This window comes from Mizuhopecten yessoensis, unplaced genomic scaffold (assembly GCF_002113885.1).
Source record: "Mizuhopecten yessoensis strain PY_sf001 unplaced genomic scaffold, ASM211388v2 scaffold4359, whole genome shotgun sequence".
NCBI lineage: Eukaryota > Metazoa > Mollusca > Bivalvia > Pectinida > Pectinidae > Mizuhopecten > Mizuhopecten yessoensis.
Genome location: NW_018405506.1, coordinates 1,012,267 through 1,036,032, shown reverse-complemented (window position 1 = coordinate 1,036,032; position 23,766 = coordinate 1,012,267). Strand labels below are relative to the sequence as shown.

At 35.5% G+C, this 23,766-nt stretch overlaps 2 protein-coding genes across 7 annotated transcripts in view; one reads left to right on the top strand and one right to left on the bottom strand.

Moving 5' to 3' along the window:
- LOC110448836 (UDP-xylose and UDP-N-acetylglucosamine transporter-like) overlaps positions 1–11,482 on the bottom strand; it is a 21,358-nt gene extending 9,876 nt beyond the window's left edge. The window contains exons 1-5 of one of the 4 annotated variants that reach the window (XM_021495294.1): positions 11,301–11,482; positions 8,171–8,284; positions 5,965–6,067; positions 1,896–1,945; positions 264–345 (exon numbers count right to left, since the gene is read on the bottom strand). In XM_021495294.1, the coding sequence (XP_021350969.1) occupies positions 264–345; positions 1,896–1,945; positions 5,965–6,067; positions 8,171–8,284; positions 11,301–11,377 (426 nt within the window). In that variant the 5' untranslated portion in view covers positions 11,378–11,482. Of the gene's footprint in view, positions 1–263; positions 346–1,895; positions 1,946–5,964; positions 6,068–7,684; positions 8,285–11,300 lie in introns of those variants that run through there. The other 3 variants (XM_021495298.1, XM_021495295.1, XM_021495297.1) reach the window with 3 other exon arrangements.
- A 194-nt stretch (positions 11,483–11,676) lies between these two features.
- The window catches only part of LOC110448834 (cyclin-dependent kinase 17-like), a 49,009-nt gene continuing 36,919 nt past the window's right edge, over positions 11,677–23,766 (top strand). Inside the window, exon 1 of one of the 3 annotated variants that reach the window (XM_021495291.1) lies at positions 11,677–11,730. Coding sequence is in view for 1 of the 3 variants with exons in the window: in XM_021495289.1 (XP_021350964.1) it covers positions 18,205–18,237 (33 nt within the window). In the remaining 2 variants the exon portion in view is untranslated. Of the gene's footprint in view, positions 11,744–18,035; positions 18,238–23,766 lie in introns of those variants that run through there. The other 2 variants (XM_021495292.1, XM_021495289.1) reach the window with 2 other exon arrangements.

The window sequence follows — 23,766 nt, the reverse complement described above, 5'->3', positions numbered from 1 at the left end:
GAAGAAGATTTTTGAAATTTTAGTCAATTTGACCCTTTTTGGCCCCGCCCCTCAGGCCCCTGGGGGCTTAGGACTAAACCGGCCACTATTTTTGTTGACCTTTGTCCATGGAAGGTCCCTGCAAAATTTCATTGAAATTGGTTCAGGGGTTTTGGAGAAGAAGTCGAAAATGTAAATTGTTTACGGACAGACGACGGACAAAAGGCGATCGCAATAGGTCACTTGAGACTTTGTCTCAGGTGACCTAAAAATGTGTTACTCACTTTGACTTGAGACGAAGCAATTGTACACCCTATGATACCAAGAGTGATGAGTACCACGGAGACATATTTCCCTCTGGTATACCTAAATCAAACATGGATATTTAAACATCACCTGTGTAAGTAAAACACATAAACATCAACAGGCACTCTCTAGTATACAAGGATCAAACAGATAATTTATTAACCATGGACTAGTGAAGACACATTTGAACTCTTCCAATTCAAAGGTTGGAATAGTTCATTATGAAATTGCAGGGGTGAATGAGTTAACTAGACACTCTTCAGGTCCATAATATAACAACATATTCACCAAAAATTAATGTCCTTAACAGTTACATTACATATAAAATTATCATGCCTTGATCATTTAATATATAATTAACCCACCACTGTATACCATTGTGGACTCATCCATATCAATGCATGGCAGAGTCTACTAAAGTTACATAGAGGTGAAAGGGTTAAACAATACAGAGTGTAAGCAAATTGTCAAGAGGACAGTACTGCATTGTGCTGCAGAGAGCATTGTGACATTACAATAGAAGTGACGCCATAAAGTGACTATTGACTTGATGTAACACAAGAGTCAATATCACACACTATGACTCATCTAATGAGGATGAAGGAAATAATGATATCATTTATTATACATATCTGTGTATAAACAAAAGAGAAGAGGCCTGTCAGTAATGGATATGGAAAATATTCAACCAACAAGTGAAATATAACTTTTTCACAAAGTATAATCAAGAATACCCTGTACTGTTCTACACTTTGTTTTCATAAAGACATTGAATTCTGTGAAAAGATATTCTCCCACCCTTCACAGGTGTGTCTCCCTTGTTAGCGGGGAAAGATCAGCTTGTCACCACCTAGGGGAGATCGCCTCGTGCCGATTAGCACCTGTTCAATTGTGATGTCATTAAAATGTGTCACCTGTAAATGTGACATCAACAAATTAAAGTGAATGACGATATTCATATATATACCTGGCATGTGTTTTTGTTGACAAACATGGCAGACTTCTGTCGGTGGAGTTGTGAACGAAATAATAGGATGGGAGAAAAAAAATCATCCCCTACCTTGAGGGTATAACAGAGAAATCTCCAACCCTCAGGGTGCTTTTTTTGGTAGTCTAATGGACAACCAAAAAACATCACCCCTCGGGTTGGAGATTTCTCTGTCACACCCTTAAGGCAGGAGATGATTTGTTTGGTTGTCTAACCCTCGGCAGAGCCTCAGGGTAGACAACTAAAAAACATCACCCCTTTGGTTGGAGATTTCTCTGTCACACCCGAAGGAGATGATTTTTTTAGTTGTCTAACCCTCGGCAGAACCTCAGGGAAGACAACTAAAAAACATCACCCCTCTGGTTGGGGATTTCTCTGTCACACCCTTAAGGAAGGAGATGATTTTTTTGGTTGTCTAACCCTCGGCAGAGCCTCTGGTTAGACAACCAAAAAATATCACCCCTCGGGTTGGAGATTTCTCTGTCACACCCTTAAGGAAGGGAACAATTCTATTAATCCACCTGCTGCCAAAATTACTTTGAATGTTGTATTGTATTCACTGTAAACCTTACATTTCACTGTTAAAAATGAAAAAAAAACTTGTGTATATAACAGTACTTACTTTCTTCCCTTCAGTAACACTCCCAGACTGAGAGAAGCTATCAGAGAACCCTACAAAGACAGAAGCAACAGATTACATCCAGTCTATTTACAAAACAAAACATTCTCCTGGTCACTATTGAGATATTATAGTTAGTAGCTAACTAGAGGCATAGACATATCATAAAGTAATTTACTTACAAACTGAAGATCACATGGAGTGACATGGATAATATTGATATGTGTATAAAGATATAAAGCTTACTTTTAATTTCAACCCTGAAGATTTGGAGAGGCAATGGTTTACTTACTGCTCTGAAGATCATTTGGAAAGGCATGGGGATCTATTATAGATATAATGGTTAACCTACTGCTCTGAAGATCATTTGGAGAGGCATGGAGATCTATTATAGATATAATGGTTAACCTACTGCTCTGAAGATCATTTGGAGAGGCATAGAGATCTATTATAGATATAATGGTTTACCTACTGCTCTGAAGATCATTTGGAGAGGCATGGAGATCTATTATAGATATAATGGTTAACCTACTGCTCTGAAGATCATTTGGAGAGGCATAGAGATCTATTATAGATATAATGGTTTACCTACTGCTCTGAAGATCATTTGGAGAGGCATGGAGATCTATTATAGATATAATGGTTTACCTACTGCTCTGAAGATCATTTGGAGAGGCATAGAGATCTATTATAGATATAATGGTTTACCTACTGCTCTGAAGATCATTTGGAGAGGCATGGAGATCTATTATAGATATAATGGTTTACCTACTGCTCTGAAGATCATTTGGAGAGGCATAGAGATCTATTATAGATATAATGGTTTACCTACTGCTCTGAAGATCATTTGGAGAGGCATGGAGATCTATTATAGATATAATGGTTTACCTACTGCTCTGAAGATCATTTGGAGAGGCATGGAGATCTATTATAGATATAATGGTTTACTTACTGCTCTGAAGATCATTTGGAGAGGCATGGAGATCTATTATAGATATAATGGTTTACTTACTGCTCTGAAGATCATTTGGAGAGGCATGGAGATCTATTATAGATATAATGGTTTACTTACTGCTCTGAAGATCATTTGGAGAGGCATGGAGATCTATTATAGATATAATGGTTTACTTACTGCTCTGAAGATCATTTGGAGAGGCATGGAGATCTATTATAGATATAATGGTTTACTTACTGCTCTGAAGATCATTTGGAGAGGCATGGAGATCTATTATAGATATAATGGTTTACTTACTGCTCTGAAGATCATTTGGAGAGGCATGGAGATCTATTATAGATATAATGGTTTACTTACTGCTCTGAAGATCATTTGGAGAGGCATGGAGATCTATTATAGATATAATGGTTTACTTACTGCTCTGAAGATCATTTGGAGAGGCATGGAGATCTATTATAGATATAATGGTTTACTTACTGCTCTGAAGATCATTTGGAGAGGCATGGAGATCTATTATAGATATAATGGTTTACTTACTGCTCTGAAGATCATTTGGAGAGGCATGGAGATCTATTATAGATATAATGGTTTACTTACTGCTCTGAAGATCATTTGGAGAGGCATGGAGATCTATTATAGATATAATGGTTTACTTACTGCTCTGAAGATCATTTGGAGAGGCATGGAGATCTATTATAGATATAATGGTTTACTTACTGCTCTGAAGATCATTTGGAGAGGCATGGAGATCTATTATAGATATAATGGTTTACTTACTGCTCTGAAGATCATTTGGAGAGGCATGGAGATCTATTATAGATATAATGGTTTACTTACTGCTCTGAAGATCATTTGGAGAGGCATGGAGATCTATTATAGATATAATGGTTTACTTACTGCTCTGAAGATCATTTGGAGAGGCATGGAGATCTATTATAGATATAATGGTTTACTTACTGCTCTGAAGATCATTTGGAGAGGCATGGAGATCTATTATAGATATAATGGTTTACTTACTGCTCTGAAGATCATTTGGAGAGGCATGGAGATCTATTATAGATATAATGGTTTACTTACTGCTCTGAAGATCATTTGGAGAGGCATGGAGATCTATTATAGATATAATGGTTTACTTACTGCTCTGAAGATCATTTGGAGAGGCATGGAGATCTATTATAGATATAATGGTTTACTTACTGCTCTGAAGATCATTTGGAGAGGCATGGAGATCTATTATAGATATAATGGTTTACTTACTGCTCTGAAGATCATTTGGAGAGGCATGGAGATCTATTATAGATATAATGGTTTACTTACTGCTCTGAAGATCATTTGGAGAGGCATGGAGATCTATTATAGATATAATGGTTTACTTACTGCTCTGAAGATCATTTGGAGAGGCATGGAGATCTATTATAGATATAATGGTTTACTTACTGCTCTGAAGATCATTTGGAGAGGCATGGAGATCTATTATAGATATAATGGTTTACTTACTGCTCTGAAGATCATTTGGAGAGGCATGGAGATCTATTATAGATATAATGGTTTACTTACTGCTCTGAAGATCATTTGGAGAGGCATGGAGATCTATTATAGATATAATGGTTTACTTACTGCTCTGAAGATCATTTGGAGAGGCATGGAGATCTATTATAGATATAATGGTTTACTTACTGCTCTGAAGATCATTTGGAGAGGCATGGAGATCTATTATAGATATAATGGTTTACTTACTGCTCTGAAGATCATTTGGAGAGGCATGGAGATCTATTATAGATATAATGGTTTACTTACTGCTCTGAAGATCATTTGGAGAGGCATGGAGATCTATTATAGATATAATGGTTTACTTACTGCTCTGAAGATCATTTGGAGAGGCATGGAGATCTATTATAGATATAATGGTTTACTTACTGCTCTGAAGATCATTTGGAGAGGCATGGAGATCTATTATAGATATAATGGTTTACTTACTGCTCTGAAGATCATTTGGAGAGGCATGGAGATCTATTATAGATATAATGGTTTACTTACTGCTCTGAAGATCATTTGGAGAGGCATGGAGATCTATTATAGATATAATGGTTTACTTACTGCTCTGAAGATCATTTGGAGAGGCATGGAGATCTATTATAGATATAATGGTTTACTTACTGCTCTGAAGATCATTTGGAGAGGCATGGAGATCTATTATAGATATAATGGTTTACTTACTGCTCTGAAGATCATTTGGAGAGGCATGGAGATCTATTATAGATATAATGGTTTACTTACTGCTCTGAAGATCATTTGGAGAGGCATGGAGATCTATTATAGATATAATGGTTTACTTACTGCTCTGAAGATCATTTGGAGAGGCATGGAGATCTATTATAGATATAATGGTTTACTTACTGCTCTGAAGATCATTTGGAGAGGCATGGAGATCTATTATAGATATAATGGTTTACTTACTGCTCTGAAGATCATTTGGAGAGGCATGGAGATCTATTATAGATATAATGGTTTACTTACTGCTCTGAAGATCATTTGGAGAGGCATGGAGATCTATTATAGATATAATGGTTTACTTACTGCTCTGAAGATCATTTGGAGAGGCATGGAGATCTATTATAGATATAATGGTTTACTTACTGCTCTGAAGATCATTTGGAGAGGCATGGAGATCTATTATAGATATAATGGTTTACTTACTGCTCTGAAGATCATTTGGAGAGGCATGGAGATCTATTATAGATATAATGGTTTACTTACTGCTCTGAAGATCATTTGGAGAGGCATGGAGATCTATTATAGATATAATGGTTTACTTACTGCTCTGAAGATCATTTGGAGAGGCATGGAGATCTATTATAGATATAATGGTTTACTTACTGCTCTGAAGATCATTTGGAGAGGCATGGAGATCTATTATAGATATAATGGTTTACTTACTGCTCTGAAGATCATTTGGAGAGGCATGGAGATCTATTATAGATATAATGGTTTACTTACTGCTCTGAAGATCATTTGGAGAGGCATGGAGATCTATTATAGATATAATGGTTTACTTACTGCTCTGAAGATCATTTGGAGAGGCATGGAGATCTATTATAGATATAATGGTTTACTTACTGCTCTGAAGATCATTTGGAGAGGCATAGAAATATTAAAGCTGAAGGCATAGTTGTTGAGCACTTGGACCACAAAGAAGAATGAGACCATGTAAATGTATTGCCTGAAAAACAAAATGTTTATGCAAGGAATGTACATAGATTTACAATTTTTGTACATTGATCAATGCAAAATTATACAAACTGTTTTGCCATTATTTCACTCGTTGATCAGAAACAATATCTTGACATCGTTCATGCTTTTTTTAAACTTGTTTTAGATTCCTTTTCCACTCTACAAGTGAAACATCTTACATGGGTTTTGTTTGGTTTATTTGTCTTTGCTATACAGATAGAGCCATTCATTTTGATATCAACAGCTTCCTAGCGTCTCTTAGTACTCAAAACATTTCTCAACGCAGATGATGCAAAATATTTGAAATGATATACAGTCCTTTACAAAGAATTATCGATTAGTGCAAAAAAAGCTAGCCCTCTCAAACTGAAGAAGCAAAATATATTCTGCACACTTTAAGTGAAATGTTGTCTGCTGAGGAAGACACCAATCAGGAGGCAAAAGACTAAACTTTAAAGTTGAAGAAAAAATTGTCTTATTTTCATTGCTGATAATAGGCTACAAGTTTCATTAAACAGTGCACATAACATGAACCATACCTTGTGTAAAAACTTCCAATAATTTAATCTTGAGAATTTGTACAATTTTGTAAAGGTTTTGTTCATAAATGAAGACTTACAACATTCTGAATTTGAGCGATATCAGCTAGTCCATATTTTTCATAGTTTTAGTTAAATCTGTTCTCATCAGATAGCATGCAGAGGGCTTTTTTTATAGAAAAAAAAATGTATAGCTTTCAGGCTGTACTCAAGAACTTATGATCTTTCATTGCAAATATTTAATGATTTTGGGCTCAGAGGAACAACATGTATATCAGTCCTGTATAATACCTTTAACTTCCTTGTGCCAAGGATATGCCATAGTCAATTAAATATAAACTTTATTTATTTTACAACAATCACAAAACAAGTCATTTCAACTTATATTAATCACTAAGATGGTGGCCCTAATGTTATTACGTGGAGGGTCTAAATGTGATAGGAAACCGAAGATCCCGGAGAAAACAAAGGTGGTCAGGCAGGGGACCCCATACCTTTTCACATCCGAATGGGGCATCAAACCCTGGTCGCCTTTGTGAAAGGCAAGTGTGCGATCCACTGCACAAACCAACCACCCATAGTCAATTTGGTTGAAGTATGATAAACTATTCAGGAAGAGTAGACCTTCAAATGATCGCCTTTCTGGTATTGGTTACAGTGTGGGATTCTAATCCACCTGCATGACCTTGTAACTAAGTATCCAGGGGTGGGGTTAGATCCTGGTACTAATCCTGATAGCATGGTAATGTTTACCTTTTCAAGCTTAGTGCAATAAGCATTACCGTAATCTGGCAAGGCTGTATTTACTCCGTGGTTTGGAAGAAATCTTTTGATTTGTTCAAAGGTGTCGTGAGCTTAATAAAGGAACTGCATCAGTGAATTTACATGTTTATATAATAACAAGGATTTTAGTAAGATCCAAAGCTTTATATGATAGCTATATGTTTCTTGATTGCTGGTAGAAGGATATTGACACACATTGCAGTGAGAAGTCAAAGCAGTAATAAACATTTATCTTTACTCTATTTTCTACCCAAATGTATGTAATACATTGTGCTACTACGTACTTGTTACAGCACACTAATTACAAGTCATACAGCACCTTCCAACCAACTTGTGACAGCATCTTCAGAATCCTAGATCCCCAGGAGTGTCACCGACAAATATAACTCAAATACAAGTATTTCACTGAGTGATATTTCTTATTGTTAAATTAGAAATGGTCCTGTCACCAGGTCTTTGTCTGTATCTATAGACATTGTGTCAAGATTTTTGTAACATATTGACCATCCAAAAGAAGTTGGTTGTGCTAATTAATAGCAGGTGATACTGTACAATAGTGCATTACAATGTACAAGCATAAACATCTGCATGAAATCTGAGACAAATAGCACATTTCTACCTTGAATTGACAGAGATTATCTTCACTTCCCTCTTTTAGTGAGACATCCTACCACCTTGTATTAAACTGACACAAAGATAGACTCCTTTTACATACTTCCTGCTTCAGTTAACATATCAAGCTTTGGTATGTTATATAAACGTGTACTTACTTTAATGGTATAGCTGTTTTCTGGGTACCAAACTTTGAAGTGAATATTAAACCCTCTAATGCTATGAACAGGAACTGTGAAAATGTGATGATATTTCCGCTTCCAGGGAAAGAACTGAAATAAAAAAATAAAAAAATCTTAAACATTCTATATGAATTTCAATAAAAGTTCCATCTTTATAACAATGACCATTTGGAATCCCCTTAAAACTTGACCTCATTTTTATAGAATTTTCACTTGTGTAATTTTATTTGGACAATTGTAAGAGAAATCTAATACATTTTAAAGGACTTTTCTAGCTTGTTTGTTGTAGACTAATAGCTCACAGCTATACTAAATGTCTATTGCCACTATGACTTGTATTTGCAACTTTCAATTATATTTTGAGGTCAGATTTCTGCAGATGTAAGGCTATTTTGGACAGAAACCATTAAAATTTATGAAACCATATTTGTGGAGGAAAGTTTTTTTTGCCAAAATGAAACTATACATCTAGGTGTTTCTCAGGGTTAACCCATGCCTGCTAAATGTTACCGTCACTTGAGTTTTGGCAAATGTATAAATATTAGGCTTTAACTTTTATTAAAGCATGTCTTTATGACAACATTATCATTCTATCCTTGCTTCTTAATTATACTGCATTTCAAGAACTTGGTCAATCATGATGAGTTCATTAAATTCATGCATTTTCTTTTTCATTTTCAATAAGGATTTTTTAAGACATGAAATGGGGAAAACTACACTAATTCAATCAGGATGATTCCTTTAACTGACCTTAAAAGTTTCCTGATGAACCTCTGATCTCTGATAGTTAATCGTAAGTGATATTCAACATGTCAGTTAGAGCTACAAATAATAATCTTACGGTAATTTAAATTAATGACATTTAAAAAAAAAAAAAAAAAAATGTGACATTTTGATATGTAATATACATTTATTACATAAAGTGAATAAAATCTGTGGGTTAATGTTCAGATGCAGTTGTTGTTTCAAATGCCGTTTTTTCACAATTTGATTGATTTATAAACAATCTTATTAATTGATTCATTTTGGTAAACACTGGATGATGTTTTTTTCATCATAAAAAATTGTAAAGGCTTCCATTTAGAAAAGAGGAGATGCTTTAACATTGGCTTAAAAAAAAATATCGTACAAATGTAACAGTTTCTTGTGTATGTTTGTGACCTCATAAAGTTTCGATACTTGCATTGGTTGTTTTTGTATTGAAAAGTTTAGTCTTGTGGAAAGCTGTTTCAATACTTCAGAAAGATTTTCAGCACTTAATTAATTATTTAACATTTTATTATGCCACTTTTGCTTTTTGTGGTTTTGGGTCGCTAATTTTATATTTTATGATTCCTGCAGTACAAAAAAGCAACAAAACATCCTACTTTTAGGTACCAAAACTACCTGGTACAGAAACATCTAGAATTCTGTCAGACAAAATTAACTGAATAAATCATATGAGAATCAGGTACTGGCAGAAGCAGATTTGGGTCATTTTGCCGTAAATCCTATTCGCATTATAGGTTGTTTCCCCCTTAATCCAGTTCTACCATGGTTGTTTTGCCCTGATGTTAAGCATTTCTAATTTATATATATCAGTTTAAATGTTTTAATGATTAAAAAAAATACTGTTTTCATATTTCACTCATAATATTGTGTTGTTTGAAGGGTTTCAGGACTCCTGAAATGAGTGTACTGCATGTACGTGCAGATCTGGTCGACTATGTACCAATCTAAAGAGTCTGATGACAAAAAAGACTAAGGAAGATTAAGAAAAACTTCAAACAAGATACTGCATTAGCTGTACACAACTAAACTGGCCTCAAAAAGCTTTTATTCATCATTATGGGCATGTACATGTACAGCTCATGTATAGAAGAAGGGAAAAAACATGAGAACAAGAAAAGAAGACCACTCATCAGCTGGGCCCCTTTTGTATATCCGGTTCCATTGTCTGTTTACAAATGTAACATTTTTGGGAATAAATCCTGGTGGACCTGCAAAAGTTTATGCAGGCCTTGCAAGGGTTTGACAGGGCTCACCTGAAACCAGCATAAGATTACAAATAATGATAATTTAATGAGGTTCTTATATACCTCTTTATCACAACCTAAGTCCTAGGTTGTCTAAAAGCAGTTCACAAATTAATATCTGTGGTTATAATTAGGCCTTTGCAACCAGTCAATATCTTTCTCAACACCTTTGGGAGCATACAGCTGGTGCTGCCATTTCGGCGCTCACAGCTAGCATTCAACAATTCCAGCACTGCCCAACCACATACTCATTTACAGTTAAGTAGACTGGAACTAACGGAGCAAAGTTTCTGGTTCAAGTATACAACACAGTGCCATGACGTGACTGTAACTTGCAACCCTACGGTCACAAGCCCAGCGGCCTACCACTAAACTTCCGTGCCCACCAAAGTAACCTTGTTACATAAACAAACATTGGTTCAACAGGTTAAACGGTTGGGATCGGGTAATTGCATGCGGTCTTGCAGTAAATTTGGTCATTTCAATATTTTTCTGCTACTTTTCTACTTATTAATTGACATACTTTGTCATATTGAAGGGATTTGAGTCATTTCACCCTAAATCCCTTCACACCGACTACCTGTTGTTTCGCCCTTCATCCAGTTCTCCCAAGGTTGTTTCGCCCTAATATCAATATATATTTTTAAGCATAAATATCAGTTGAAATGTTTTTAATAATTAAACACACTTTAATTTTTCGTGTTTCACGAACAATTGTGCTGTCGAGATAATGTGATGCTGGTGTATGTTGTATTTCACATGCTTTATCGGTTGACTTCGTACAAGTCTAACGAGTCTTATGACAAAAAAAGACTAAGGCAGTAAGGGAGACTTAGGAAACTTTAAATGAGACTGTTTTAGCCATAGGCTAAATAAGTTTTGTCCTAAAAATACACCGCTAAAAAAAATATAAGGGCGAACGCGATTTAGGGCGAAACGACCTGACACCATATTAAAGATTATGCCGATGTTTGGGTTGTGTTTATGTTCAGGAAAAGAAAGTGAGAACAGAGCTATTTGTGTAGAGAGGAGAGACGACTTTTAAAGGTTTCCAAAGCTACATTCAAAAATGACATTGTCATTGGCCTTACCTTACGAGATATTCTAGAAATACAACATTACTACAGCAGCCGGCGAAAACAAGACCTATTGCCAGATACCGATGCATGATTAAGAAATCCTGAATGGAAATATCTACGTTACTTATCTAGCCTAACTTTTCATAAAAATATTGTACTCAGCTAGGATAGTGTACAGACGACGTTCAACTCTAACCGGAAGTTAAAAGCCGGGATGAAGTCGCTCAAATCCCTAGAAAATAATGTCCACGATAAATATTTGATTGTAAATTCGGAGGTAAAAATTGCATATCTTTTATCAAACAAGTTTTCTCATTTTTCCTATTGATGAAATTTAAGGTTTTAACGAGAAATCGACCGTAAAGTGTTTTGTTTGTACATAAGCGATCCTGTCTTCACAACAATGAAGATGGCCGATTTCAATCAGCTGGAATGAAACAAGGTATCTACCTGTGGTTAGTGTTTGTGTAATGCTTGGGATGTTTCTGTTTCTGTGTGCTTGTTAACTGATATAGATGTATACTAACGTACCAAAAAATAACATCTACTTAAAAGTTACACAGTCAATTGAAGGTGCGACGTAGCCAGACGGACACCTGACATGAATTTTGCCGTATCGATATATATATACAAACAGATTTTCATCAGTCTCAAATGTTATCCAAGTTATAAAAAGCAGTGATTGTCTTTTCTGCTATTTTTTCATTGATCCATATTTGTAGTTTTCTCAATTTATCGACAACCATTAACTGTTAATGTATCGATGACGTCTTTAACTGTTTAAAATACTGTACTTGACATAAGTCTAGTGAATTCTATTATTTTAGTTAACTAAGATGACTGATTGACAAGGAGTTCACCTTTTGCCGAAAACTGGACGTTTTGGTTTTCATTACAAATCTGTCCAATGTACATATTTAATTCTTTAGTGATGCAATTTCAAGGTTTGATGATATTTAAGATGAAACATATGCATTGTCAATTTCAGCAACCCTTTGGTGAATCAATTTCTTGTAATTCTGACAAAGAAATCTCACCCAGATCTACCAGTATTGGATTTTCTGACACATTCAGTTTAACAACATCTCACCCAGATCTGCCAGTACTAAATTTTCCTATCACATTCAGTTTAATGATATACCATCACACAAAAGTTGGTGCCATATTTCAGATGCTTATGTGCGGTAAATGTTACTTCGTTTTCCTGATGTTATCTGTAGAAAGGGAAGTACATCTATATGGTGTCACAGCTGGTTACCTTCAGTAACTGTAATACATTTTCTTCAAACACTACATTACAAGTTGGATATCTCATTAGCACAACATTTTTTTTCTGGTTTAATTAAGTGTCAAATTATAGCTCTATTGTGATGTTATCAGGTAATGATATTGTGATCTATCACAAATATTGTACTAATTTATACTTATGTGTATATGCATTTGGAAACAATGGAAATGGAAAAGGTTTTGTGTCAAAGAGACATAAGAAAAATCATTTTATACCTGTTGATGATTGTCTCTGTGACCTGACTAATTATCAGGGTGATATACAAGGTATAAACTGTAACATCCAATCTCAATATCTGACATGGAGTAAGTAACGAATGTATAAGGAAGATAATTGCATATATGACTGAGGCTGCATTGTATAATGTATATATATATATACATGTATACCAAGTTAAAAACAGCTTGGTGTACATTTTCATTTATTCAATAAAGAAATAATCATTCCATGAGATCTGCAAGTTTAGTTATGTTGCAATTATTAAGAGTCATTGATACCTCTTTCTGAAAACCATGAAATGTTTGAATAACTCACCTCTGAGACAAGTTGAGTTGGGGATTTGGTTAGAGCAACTGGACATGGGATACATATAAATACTTTATAACTTCCTTTTAACTTGATTGATATCGATCAGTTTGTGATTATAAATTATCTGTGGAACGTTATATAGTTAATCATTTCAGTTTACAAATATAAACGTGTGTACTTGGTAAGTACTTGGTAAAAACAAAGTTATACAGGTAAATATAGACATACTATATTTCACTGATAAAAATAGCTCCCATCTTCAATGAAACATTCATGCCTGCCGGTGGAAATGAAGAACTAGTATAGGTAAGCTTAACCCCCAGTTTCATATATGGACATGACACAACGCTGCCCTACTCTCACTGTATACATGTAATGCATGTGCTAGTTGACGCTGGAGATTGGTCATCCCCAGGCCATTCACAGGTAATTATCACGGTGTACTGTTTGTACAGGTTTAAACTATATCTGTGACTGCCTGTTAGATAGAAGTTAATTGCCATATGTGGTAGTTGATTCAGGTTTGACCGTGGCTTCACTTTTGACAAAAACATATATACTGAAGACTGATTATTTTACACCTGTAAGCAGCTCATATAACCTACACATGTATTGTTGGGTGTCACAAGATATGATGTTTTGTTGAGCTGATTGTTAGTTTAAGTACTTTTATGTCAGCTTCAGATCACTGTAGTATGAGTTTATGTCAAGGTTAATACATTAGAAGTTCAGCATTCAAGGATCCCAATGCCACTGCCAAAAACTGTAACAATTAACAACCAAATGAGCTACGTGATTAGCAGCCCTCTCCTGGCCTTTTCCCTCTACAGTAATTTTTATCCAAATCGCAGTGTGATAGAGATCCATGTGGGATAGAGATCCATGTGGAATAGAGATCCGTGTGGGATAGAGATCCATGTAGGATAGAGATCCATGTAGGATAGAGATCCATGTTGGATAGAGATCCATGTGGGATAGAGATCCGTGTGGGATAGAGATCCGTGTGGGATAGAGATCCATGTGGGATAGAGATCCATGTAGGATAGAGATCCATGTGGGATAGAGATCTGTGTTGGATAGAGATATGTGTTGGATAGAGATCCATGTGGGATAGAGATCCGTGTGGGATAGAGATCCATGTGGGATAGAGATCCATGTAGGATAGAGATCCGTGTTGGATAGAGATATGTGTGGGATAGAGATCTGTGTGGGATAGAGATCCCTGTAGGATAGAGATCCATGTAGGATAGAGATCCGTGTTGGATAGAGATATGTGTGGGATAGAGATCTGTGTGGGATAGAGATCCATGTAGGATAGAGATCCATGTGGGATAGAGATCCATGTAGGATAGAGATCCATGTAGGATAGAGATCCGTGTAGGATAGAGATCTGTGTGGGATAGGGATCTGTGTAGGATAGAGATCCATGTGGGATAGAGATCTGTGTGGGATAGAGATCCATGTAGGATAGAGATCTGTGTGGGATAGAGATCTGTGTAGGATAGAGATCCGTGTGGGATAGAGATCCGTGTTGGATAGAGATCCGTGTTGGATAGAGATCTGTGTGGGATAGAGATCTGTGTAGGGTAGAGATCCGTGTGGGATAGAGATCTGTGTAGGATAGAGATCCATGTAGGATAGAGATCCATGTAGGATAGAGATCCGTGTAGGATAGAGATCTGTGTGGGATAGGGATCTGTGTAGGATAGAGATCCATGTGGGATAGAGATCTGTGTAGGATAGAGATCCGTGTGGGATAGAGATCCGTGTTGGATAGAGAATTGTGTGGGATAGAGATCCATGTAGGATAGAGATCCATGTAGGATAGAGATCCGTGTAGGATAGAGATCCGTGTGGGATAGAGATTGATAATAATTTTAAAAAATATGCTCAGCTGTGCTAGTAGTATTTTTTGAAATTTACATATAATTAATGTATGTGGACTACTTTAATTCTTATGAAATTGTACAACCAGAAGTACAGAGTTTTGCTCAGTATATGCTGTATACTGTAGAGGTGTAAATTATTGCATTGTGGAAATGATGCTTTCATTATTAGTGTTGAGAAAATATGTGCAAAAATATCCACTCACAAATACTTACAATTAATGTGGTATAGAATCGAATATATAGATTTCAGAAACATTGCTAACACAAAAATGTCCACACTGCAATTATTTATTGAAAACATTTCAAAGTACGAAAATTTCCTCTTTACAGTTTGTCATGTGATTCAACACACGTGAGAATTACTATAATATTAATGTACTTAATGCACTTATCACGAAACTCTCAAATATTCTGTTTGAACTAATTGGATGCTTGGCGTCTCAAAGCGGTTCACACATTATTATCTGTGGTTAGAGGGCCTTTGCAACCAGCAATATCGTTCTCAACTCTCTGGGGAGCATACAGCCGGTGTTGCCATTTCCCCGCTCACAACTAGCATCAACAATTGTAGTACGTACTGTCCAATCACATAATCATTTACAGCTGAGTAGACTGGAACAAGCGGAGTGAAGTATCTTGCTCAAAGATACAACACAGTGCCGTGACTCGAACTCTTCGGTCACGAGCCCGGCGTCCTACCACTAGACTACTGTGCCTCCAAAATCATTAGAAACCATGTCACTGAAAAAGATATGTATTATAAGTATGATGTATAGAAAGCTAGTGTTATTGGTTGTTCAGAGTTTAACATCCTATAAACAGCTAAGGTCATGATCATTTAAGGACATAGTGTTCTAAGTTTTCTAACAAGTGGTTGATTTTCAAAAGTGGCCAGTTTAATTTTGACAGGTTTTCATATAAAGAAATTTTCACTGAGTCAGTAAAAATTTCTAAAAAGATGTAATTTTAAAGAGTTATTTGGTTCCTAGGGGGTATATATATTCAAATTTTATTTACATATTAAGTTTGAGCATGCAGAATCTCCCCCACGGAAATTAAAAACAGTTGGCAAGTATGTCCGACTCTTCTAGCTAGTTGATCAACCAAGACATTATCCAAACTTGTTACTTCCATTCTTAGTATCTTTAAATCTAAGTTAATTAGTGTTATTGTTATTCTATGTGACTCTACGTATCCCAGGTTGGGAATCAGTGATATGTGTCCTTTAAAGAACTCCAAAGATCTTTGATCAATCTTGAGCACCAGGGGGTACCCTCAAAAATGTTTCTTCTATCAGGACATATGGCTTCTTCACCCTGTCGGATATTGCTTGCAATTGTAAATCTAAAGGTTATGAAAATCCGTTCATTGAGTAGTTGGAAGTAATGATAAAAGGCCTGAGCAAGTCAGAAATCATTACCGATGTCTTGGTGATTCTTCAATGTTGCATACGCTGCTATGTCATCTACATCACTTGTTGATTATTCCACCAAAGTTTGATGAACTTGGTGTTAGTGATTTGTCAGGAAAGCTTCAGACACGAAGTGATCACTTTTAAGGGTACCAGGTAATAACAAAACAAACCTAACCATTTTCAATTGTAAACAGTTGCAAAGTACTCATCCTAATGAGCTGAAATATCATCAGAGTCGAAAATAAGGATTGCCAGCAGATCAGTCATAACATAACATACTGGAAGTAGACTTACAGTGAATGTAAATGTAAAGATCTGAGATTCATGAAAACGTCATATTTGAGACACCTTTACGGACCTTTACATTTGTAATTAAAAAATTGTACTATATAATTCTACCTCTGATACAATTGAGTGTTATGACTGATTTTAACAGGAAAACCATATTCTTGACTTTGATGACATATTTCCAGCAGAGATACAATGAATCAGATGTTTTGTACCTTGTATAACTAGATGGATTTTGATTTCTTTTACTACCTGTACATGTGTTGGTCCTTATGAAATGTATTGGGTCTGATCAATTGCAAGTATCTCATGGCTGATGTACATGTTCTGTTAACAAAATCAATAACTACAATAATTTGATGCCCTGGTTGTCTAAGGCATGTGTTTTGTATACTGCCCAATGTCTCTAGAAACTTGTATCAATTAGGAAAAAATATTGAGATTTAAATTTTGTTTTTTATTTTTACTTTTTGGTGTCCAATTTTAGTTTGTACAGTATGTAGGGGGAAATAAGTAAGAAGAAAGCAACTGGACAATTCTTTAAACAAAACTTGGGGCTTATTAAAGCTTGAGCCAGTCTATGTGAGAGACTTCTTGCACTTTAATTATCTGAAGCCTATAGCTATCCCCACACCCCACACTGTGAGGCACACTTCATGTGAATTGTACATGTCCATCTTTCAAGGCTCCCATGCATTTGTCGGTGTACATGGGGTCCTGTTTATAGTCATACATACTACTGCCTGCAAATTGGGGCTGTATACCACTACTACCACACTACACTGCTGCCACTATAGGTAAGGATTGGGAGGGGGCCAGCTCCTCAGATAGATGTTTTAGGAGTGATGCTGGGTTTATCTGAATCTAGCACAAACCAGCCCCTATCAAGATGTCCCAATCACCAACTTCCCTCTACTCTCAGATCCTGGTAATGCTGTAGGATTAGATGTACATAGATGGAACAGTAGCACTGTCAGTGTAGCTCCCTATCATCACAAACTGGCTACACCTCCGTCTAGCTCCTCCCACCCTCTCAATGGGACAGCAAAGTATATGTGCTGATCCTCCCCACATGTCAGTCATTCCTTATATCTTACAGTACACAGTGTGAGGAGTCTGTGTGCCCCCTCCTGATTGCTCTTCCCTACATACAGTACACAGGCAGATTTACAACCCTCCCCACATGTCAATCATCTCTCCTCAGAGTGTGTATTCCTCCCATTATATAAGATATTCTGCTCTCCCCACTGAGAGTATATTCTCCCCTATGTATGAACTGACATGGTGAAGCTCCTCCCCCTTGTCAATCATACTCCTCCCTGTAGTTCATGGTTCCTCCATTGATGGTAGCATCAAGTTGTGTACAGTGGACCCCATTACCCCTGACCCCCTAACTGGACATAGGACTGCTGGGCAGTGTGGCAGTTCCCAAGGTCAGCCCAAGGTCGTATAACAGTGGACCCAAGGTCGTATGTCAAGAGGTCGCCTGAGGTCGGCTGAGATAGTCCAATGCAGACTCGGCTGGTACCCCGGGATGGCAAGGTACATGTATGTAGTGTTGTATGCTAGAGTGACCACCTGTCTGAGTGGTCAGCATGTGTACTCAATACTGGACACTGGCCTGGACTAACTTTCTGTAATGGCAGCATATACTTGGCATGTCTATTTTATTAAAGAGAGCATAACAGTAACAGGCATACACATTATGAGGCAAAACGACTTGGCCAGCTTCTTGAAAATATTTTAAATTTAGTAGGTTGAGGCAGCATATATATACACGCCATGTACAGAGGCTACATACTGGTGTGCTTGGGTGTAAACATGTTGGCTTAGATTCCAGCTATATATACCATTATATGTGTGTGCCTGTGGTGCAGAGTTTATTTGTATTTTGCCTTGAAGATTGTAAAGTGATGATGCTGTACAACCAGTAGCTACAGTTTATGTAGACTTGGTCTGTATGTAATGGCTACTCTCATTAAATGTTTAGTGTTAGGACAATCATATATATCTGGTCTGTGGATATACCACCCTCATTACAAGTTAGGATTGTCGTATATATCTGGTCTGTATATAAAGACCACCCTCATTACATGTTAGGACTGTCGTATATATCTGGTCTGTATATAAAGACAACCTCAATACATGTTAGGACTATGGTTTATGTCTGGTCTGTATATAAAGACCACCCTCATTACATGTTAGGACTGTCGTATATATCTGGTCTGTATATAAAGACCACTCTCATTAAATGTTAGGACTGTCGTATATATCTGGTCTGTATAAAGACCACCATCATTACATGTTAGGACTATTGTTTATATCTGGTGTGTATATAAAGACAAACCTCATTACATGTTAGGACTGTCGTATATATCTGGTCTGTATATAAAGACCACTCATTAAATGTTAGGACTGTTGTATATATCTGGTGTGTATATAAAGACAAACCTCATTACATGTTAGGACTGTCGTATATATCTGGTCTGTATATAAAGACCACCCTCATTACATGTTAGGACTATGGTTTATATCTGGTTTGTATATAAAGACCATCCTCATTACATGTTAGGACTATGGTTTATATCTGGTGTGTATATAAAGACCAACCTCATTACATGTTAGGACTGTCGTATATATCTGGTCTGTATATAAAGACCACTCTCATTACATGTTAGCTGGTTTGTATATAAAGACCACCCTCATTACATGTTAGGACTATGGTTTATATATATATCTATATCTGGTCTGTGTATAAAGACCACCTTTATTTAGAGTAAATAAAGTAGAGGTATAATAAATATATTTGTCACCCTTCTAATTCTTGCCGGGGTCTATATTTCTATAGACCCCGCTCTGCCGGGGTTTTTAAAAGCATGTGTGAGGGGAGATAACTCAAACTAAAATCTCTCAGCATAACAACCAAGATGGGTCCAACACACAAGCATTTGATGTGTGCCAATTCTTCTCAGGATGAAATAGCCTACTTAATTGACAGCAAATTCAACGAAATAGGCAATGAGGGGGCCTCTAGGGTGCTAATTACCAAGATGGTAGTGTATTGTCCGAAATATTGCCATAAAGGTGTCCGGTAGGGGCTATTTTGGTAGCAGTCAAGTACAACCCAAACTCACAAAGTGACTTATAAGTTTGCAGAAAAAGAGTAATAAAAGATTGTCAGGGTGACAAATTTGTTATCTCAGGGTTAGGAGGGGTCTACTGGCTCATAGCTATAGACCCCTTTGGTTTTCATAGACCACTCGCCTTCAGCTCGGGGGTCTATAAAAACCAGACAGGATCTTTGAGCCTGTATATAGACCCCTCCTTACCCAGAGATAACTAATAATATCTAGCCTCATTACATGTTAGGACTGTCATATATATCTGGTCTGTGTATAAAGACCACCCTCAATACATGTTAGGACTATGGTTTATATTTGGTCTGTGTATAAAGACCACCCTCATTACATGTTAGCTGGTGTATATATATATATAGACCACCCTCATTACATGTTAGCTGGTGTGTATATAAAGACCACCCTCATTACATGTTAGGACTATATGGTTTATATCTGGTCTGTATATAAAGACCAACCTCATTACATGTTAGGACTATATATGGTATATATCTGGTCTGTAATTAAAGGCCACCCTTATGACATGTTAGGACTGTCCTATATATCTGGTCTGTATTGAAAGGCCAACCTCATTACATGTTAGGACTATGGTATAAATCTGATCTGTTTTTAAAGGCCACCCTTATGACATGTTAGGACTGTCCTATATATCTGGTCTGTTTTTAAAGGCCAACCTCATTACATGTTAGGACTGTCATATATATCTGGTCTGTATTTAAAGGCCACCCTTATGACATGTTAGGACTGTCGTATATATCTGGTCTGTATTTAAAGGCCACCCTTATGACATGTTAGGACTGTCCTATATATCTGGTCTGTTTTTAAAGGCCACCCTTATGACATGTTAGGACTGTCCTGTATATCTGTTCTGTATTCAAAGGACACCCTTATGACATGTTAGGACTATATATGGCTTATATCTATGTACATTTGTATATAAATGTAAAGGCCACCCTCATCATAACAAGAAAGTATTGCCTGTATTATGCACCTGGTCACTGTGTCTGTGGATAGCTATGGCCACACCCCATTACTTGGGGATATTTTGGACCTTATTGATCATGTGGTTTGTTTATAGATGACATTAATTAAACAATTTACAATAATTAAGGCTTTTTTCAAAATTGAGTGTTAAATGTGACTTCATTTGTACAATTATATGTTATAATTACAGCTACACATAGGGCTGAGGAATAAGGGTCAAAAGTTGTCAGATTGTTTGATCGATGATAACAAGGGCATGCATATGTCCTTATTTTTTTCTCTTGTTTTAATTTCTCTTTCTATTCTGCAGAGTCGTCTTTCGCATCTGTCTTCATATCATTTTGACTTGAAAAAATACAATATTAGAGTGCATCTCTAATATTAATACTTTAGGGTTATACATGGACACAATAGTAAACTGAATGGATTCTGTATATCTGATACATTATAGGGGATTTTTTTATATACAACATTATTCCTTTATATAAATAGATGTAAATCTCTTACCAGTAATTAAAATCAGAAAAAAATTGTAGTCAGACATTTGAGTTAATTATAACAAAAGGAAATCCAATAAATACAAAATTAAGTGTTCAGGCCAAAGGTAAATGCATTTTGAAGTTTCAGAGTAAATATAGACATGCATGACCTCGAGCTCCATATCAAGTCAATCTCTTGGGAAAAAAATCAATAGAATATTTTTAGGTGGAATATCAATGACTTTTCAGTTTTACCTGTGCATACAGCTGAGACATACAGGTGAGTGATTGGAACATTTCATCGGCACAGACAAAGCCTAATCAATTAAAGGAGTGTTCTATTTATAACTGGTGACTTGTGCGACAGCATGTGATACAGTAGCTATACTCTGGTGTATTGAAAGGGTTATGGTATGATGTATTAATGGTTGCTATACATTGGTGATGAAGAAAACGTCAACAGTCTATAAGGCTAACAAATTACCAACACTGACTTAGAATATGTTATTACATTGTGACTGAGCTGGGTTTTGGTGGACATTCAATCAAGGCGAGAATGTTTACCAGGTCCTGTAGTGATGATATGTAATAACCAATTATATGTGCATACTTAACACTTCAAACAGAATTTGATCTCAGGTCCATGATGATGTACTGTATTCTCCAGGTGAAATTCTAGGTACCAGTATATTGAAGCTCAGTGGTTTCATTATTGAGGGTACTCATTCATAAATAGATGCTGCTCGTGTCATGAATGAATAGGGTACCAAATTTTCCTGAAAAGAACTTAATTTTTCAGACCTTTTTCATGTTTCATATGAAGGATTGCCGGTGAACATTATATATTTATATTTACATTTGCGCTGCAACACACTATATGAACATTACCAGCAAAAAATGCAATTCATTTTAGTATGAAAGCAAAAATTCTCTGTAACAGGTGGTTTACTTATGACGTCAATCACTCATAGATTAACATTGTTCAATGAGAGTCTTGTCGCTTCGCTTCGGATAACATGGAGAATGCCCCTGCGTCAAACGCTCAAATGACTATGGTTAATTATTTGCGCCAATTTCATTTAAATAGGATTGTTCTGATACAAAAGGCAGTAATTTATAAATAAGTAATCATTGAAGAACAAATAAAATGAAATTAATCAATTGTCCTATAGTAATAATGTAAATATATGGATTGAACGAAGTTTTTTTAGCAGGCTTCATGCAATATGGATGTGAAGAGAAACTGTATATAAATATATTTCCAAATTGTTTCTCTTAACTTTTCCCCATTTAGATATATAATATTCACTATGATTAGCTGAAATAATTGAAATATAATGGGATAAAGACAAAAATGGGTAACCAGGCATATCTCCATTTACATTAGTGCGAAAGGGTTAACGGCAGATGAATGTTGTTCTTGTACAATGTCCTTAAAAAATAGTGAGTATATATATGGGACATGAAAAATAATGAGGATATATATGGGACATAAAAAATAATGAGGATATATATATATGGGACATAAAAAATAATGAGGATATATATGGGACATGAAAAATAATGAGGATATATATGTATGGGACATGAAAAATAATGAGGATATATATTTATGGGACATGAAAAATAATGAGGATATATATATGTGGGACATAAAAAATAATGAGGATATATATATTGGACATAAAAAATATGAGGAAATATATATGGGACATAAAAAATAATGAGGGTATATATGGGACATGAAAAATAATGAGGAGATATATATATGGGACATTAAAAATAATGAGGATATATATATATGGGAGATAAAAAATAATGAGGATATATATATATAGGACATGAAAAATAATGAGGATATATATATATGGGAAATAAAAAATAATGAGGATATATATATGGGACATGAAAAATAATAAGGATATATATATGGGACATAAAAAATAATAAGGATATATATATGGGACATAAAAAATAATGAGGGTATATATGGGACATGAAAAATAATGAGGAGATATATATATGGGACATTAAAAATAATGAGGATATATATATATGGGACAAAAAAAAAAATGAGGATATATATATATGGGACATGAAAAACAATGAGGATATATATATATGGGACATAAAAAATATGAGGATATATATTTGGGACATATAAAATAATAAGGAGATATATATGAGACATAAAAAATAATGAGGATATATATATATAGGACATGAAAAATAATGAGGATATATATATGGGACATAAAAAATATGAGGATATATATTTGGGACATATAAAATAATAAGGAGATATATATGAGACATAAAAAATAATGAGGATATATATATTGGACATAAAAAATATGAGGATATATATATGGGACATAAAAAATATGAGGATATATATTTGGGTCATATAAAATAATAAGGAGATATATATGGGACATAAAAAATAATGAGGGTATATATGGGACATGAAA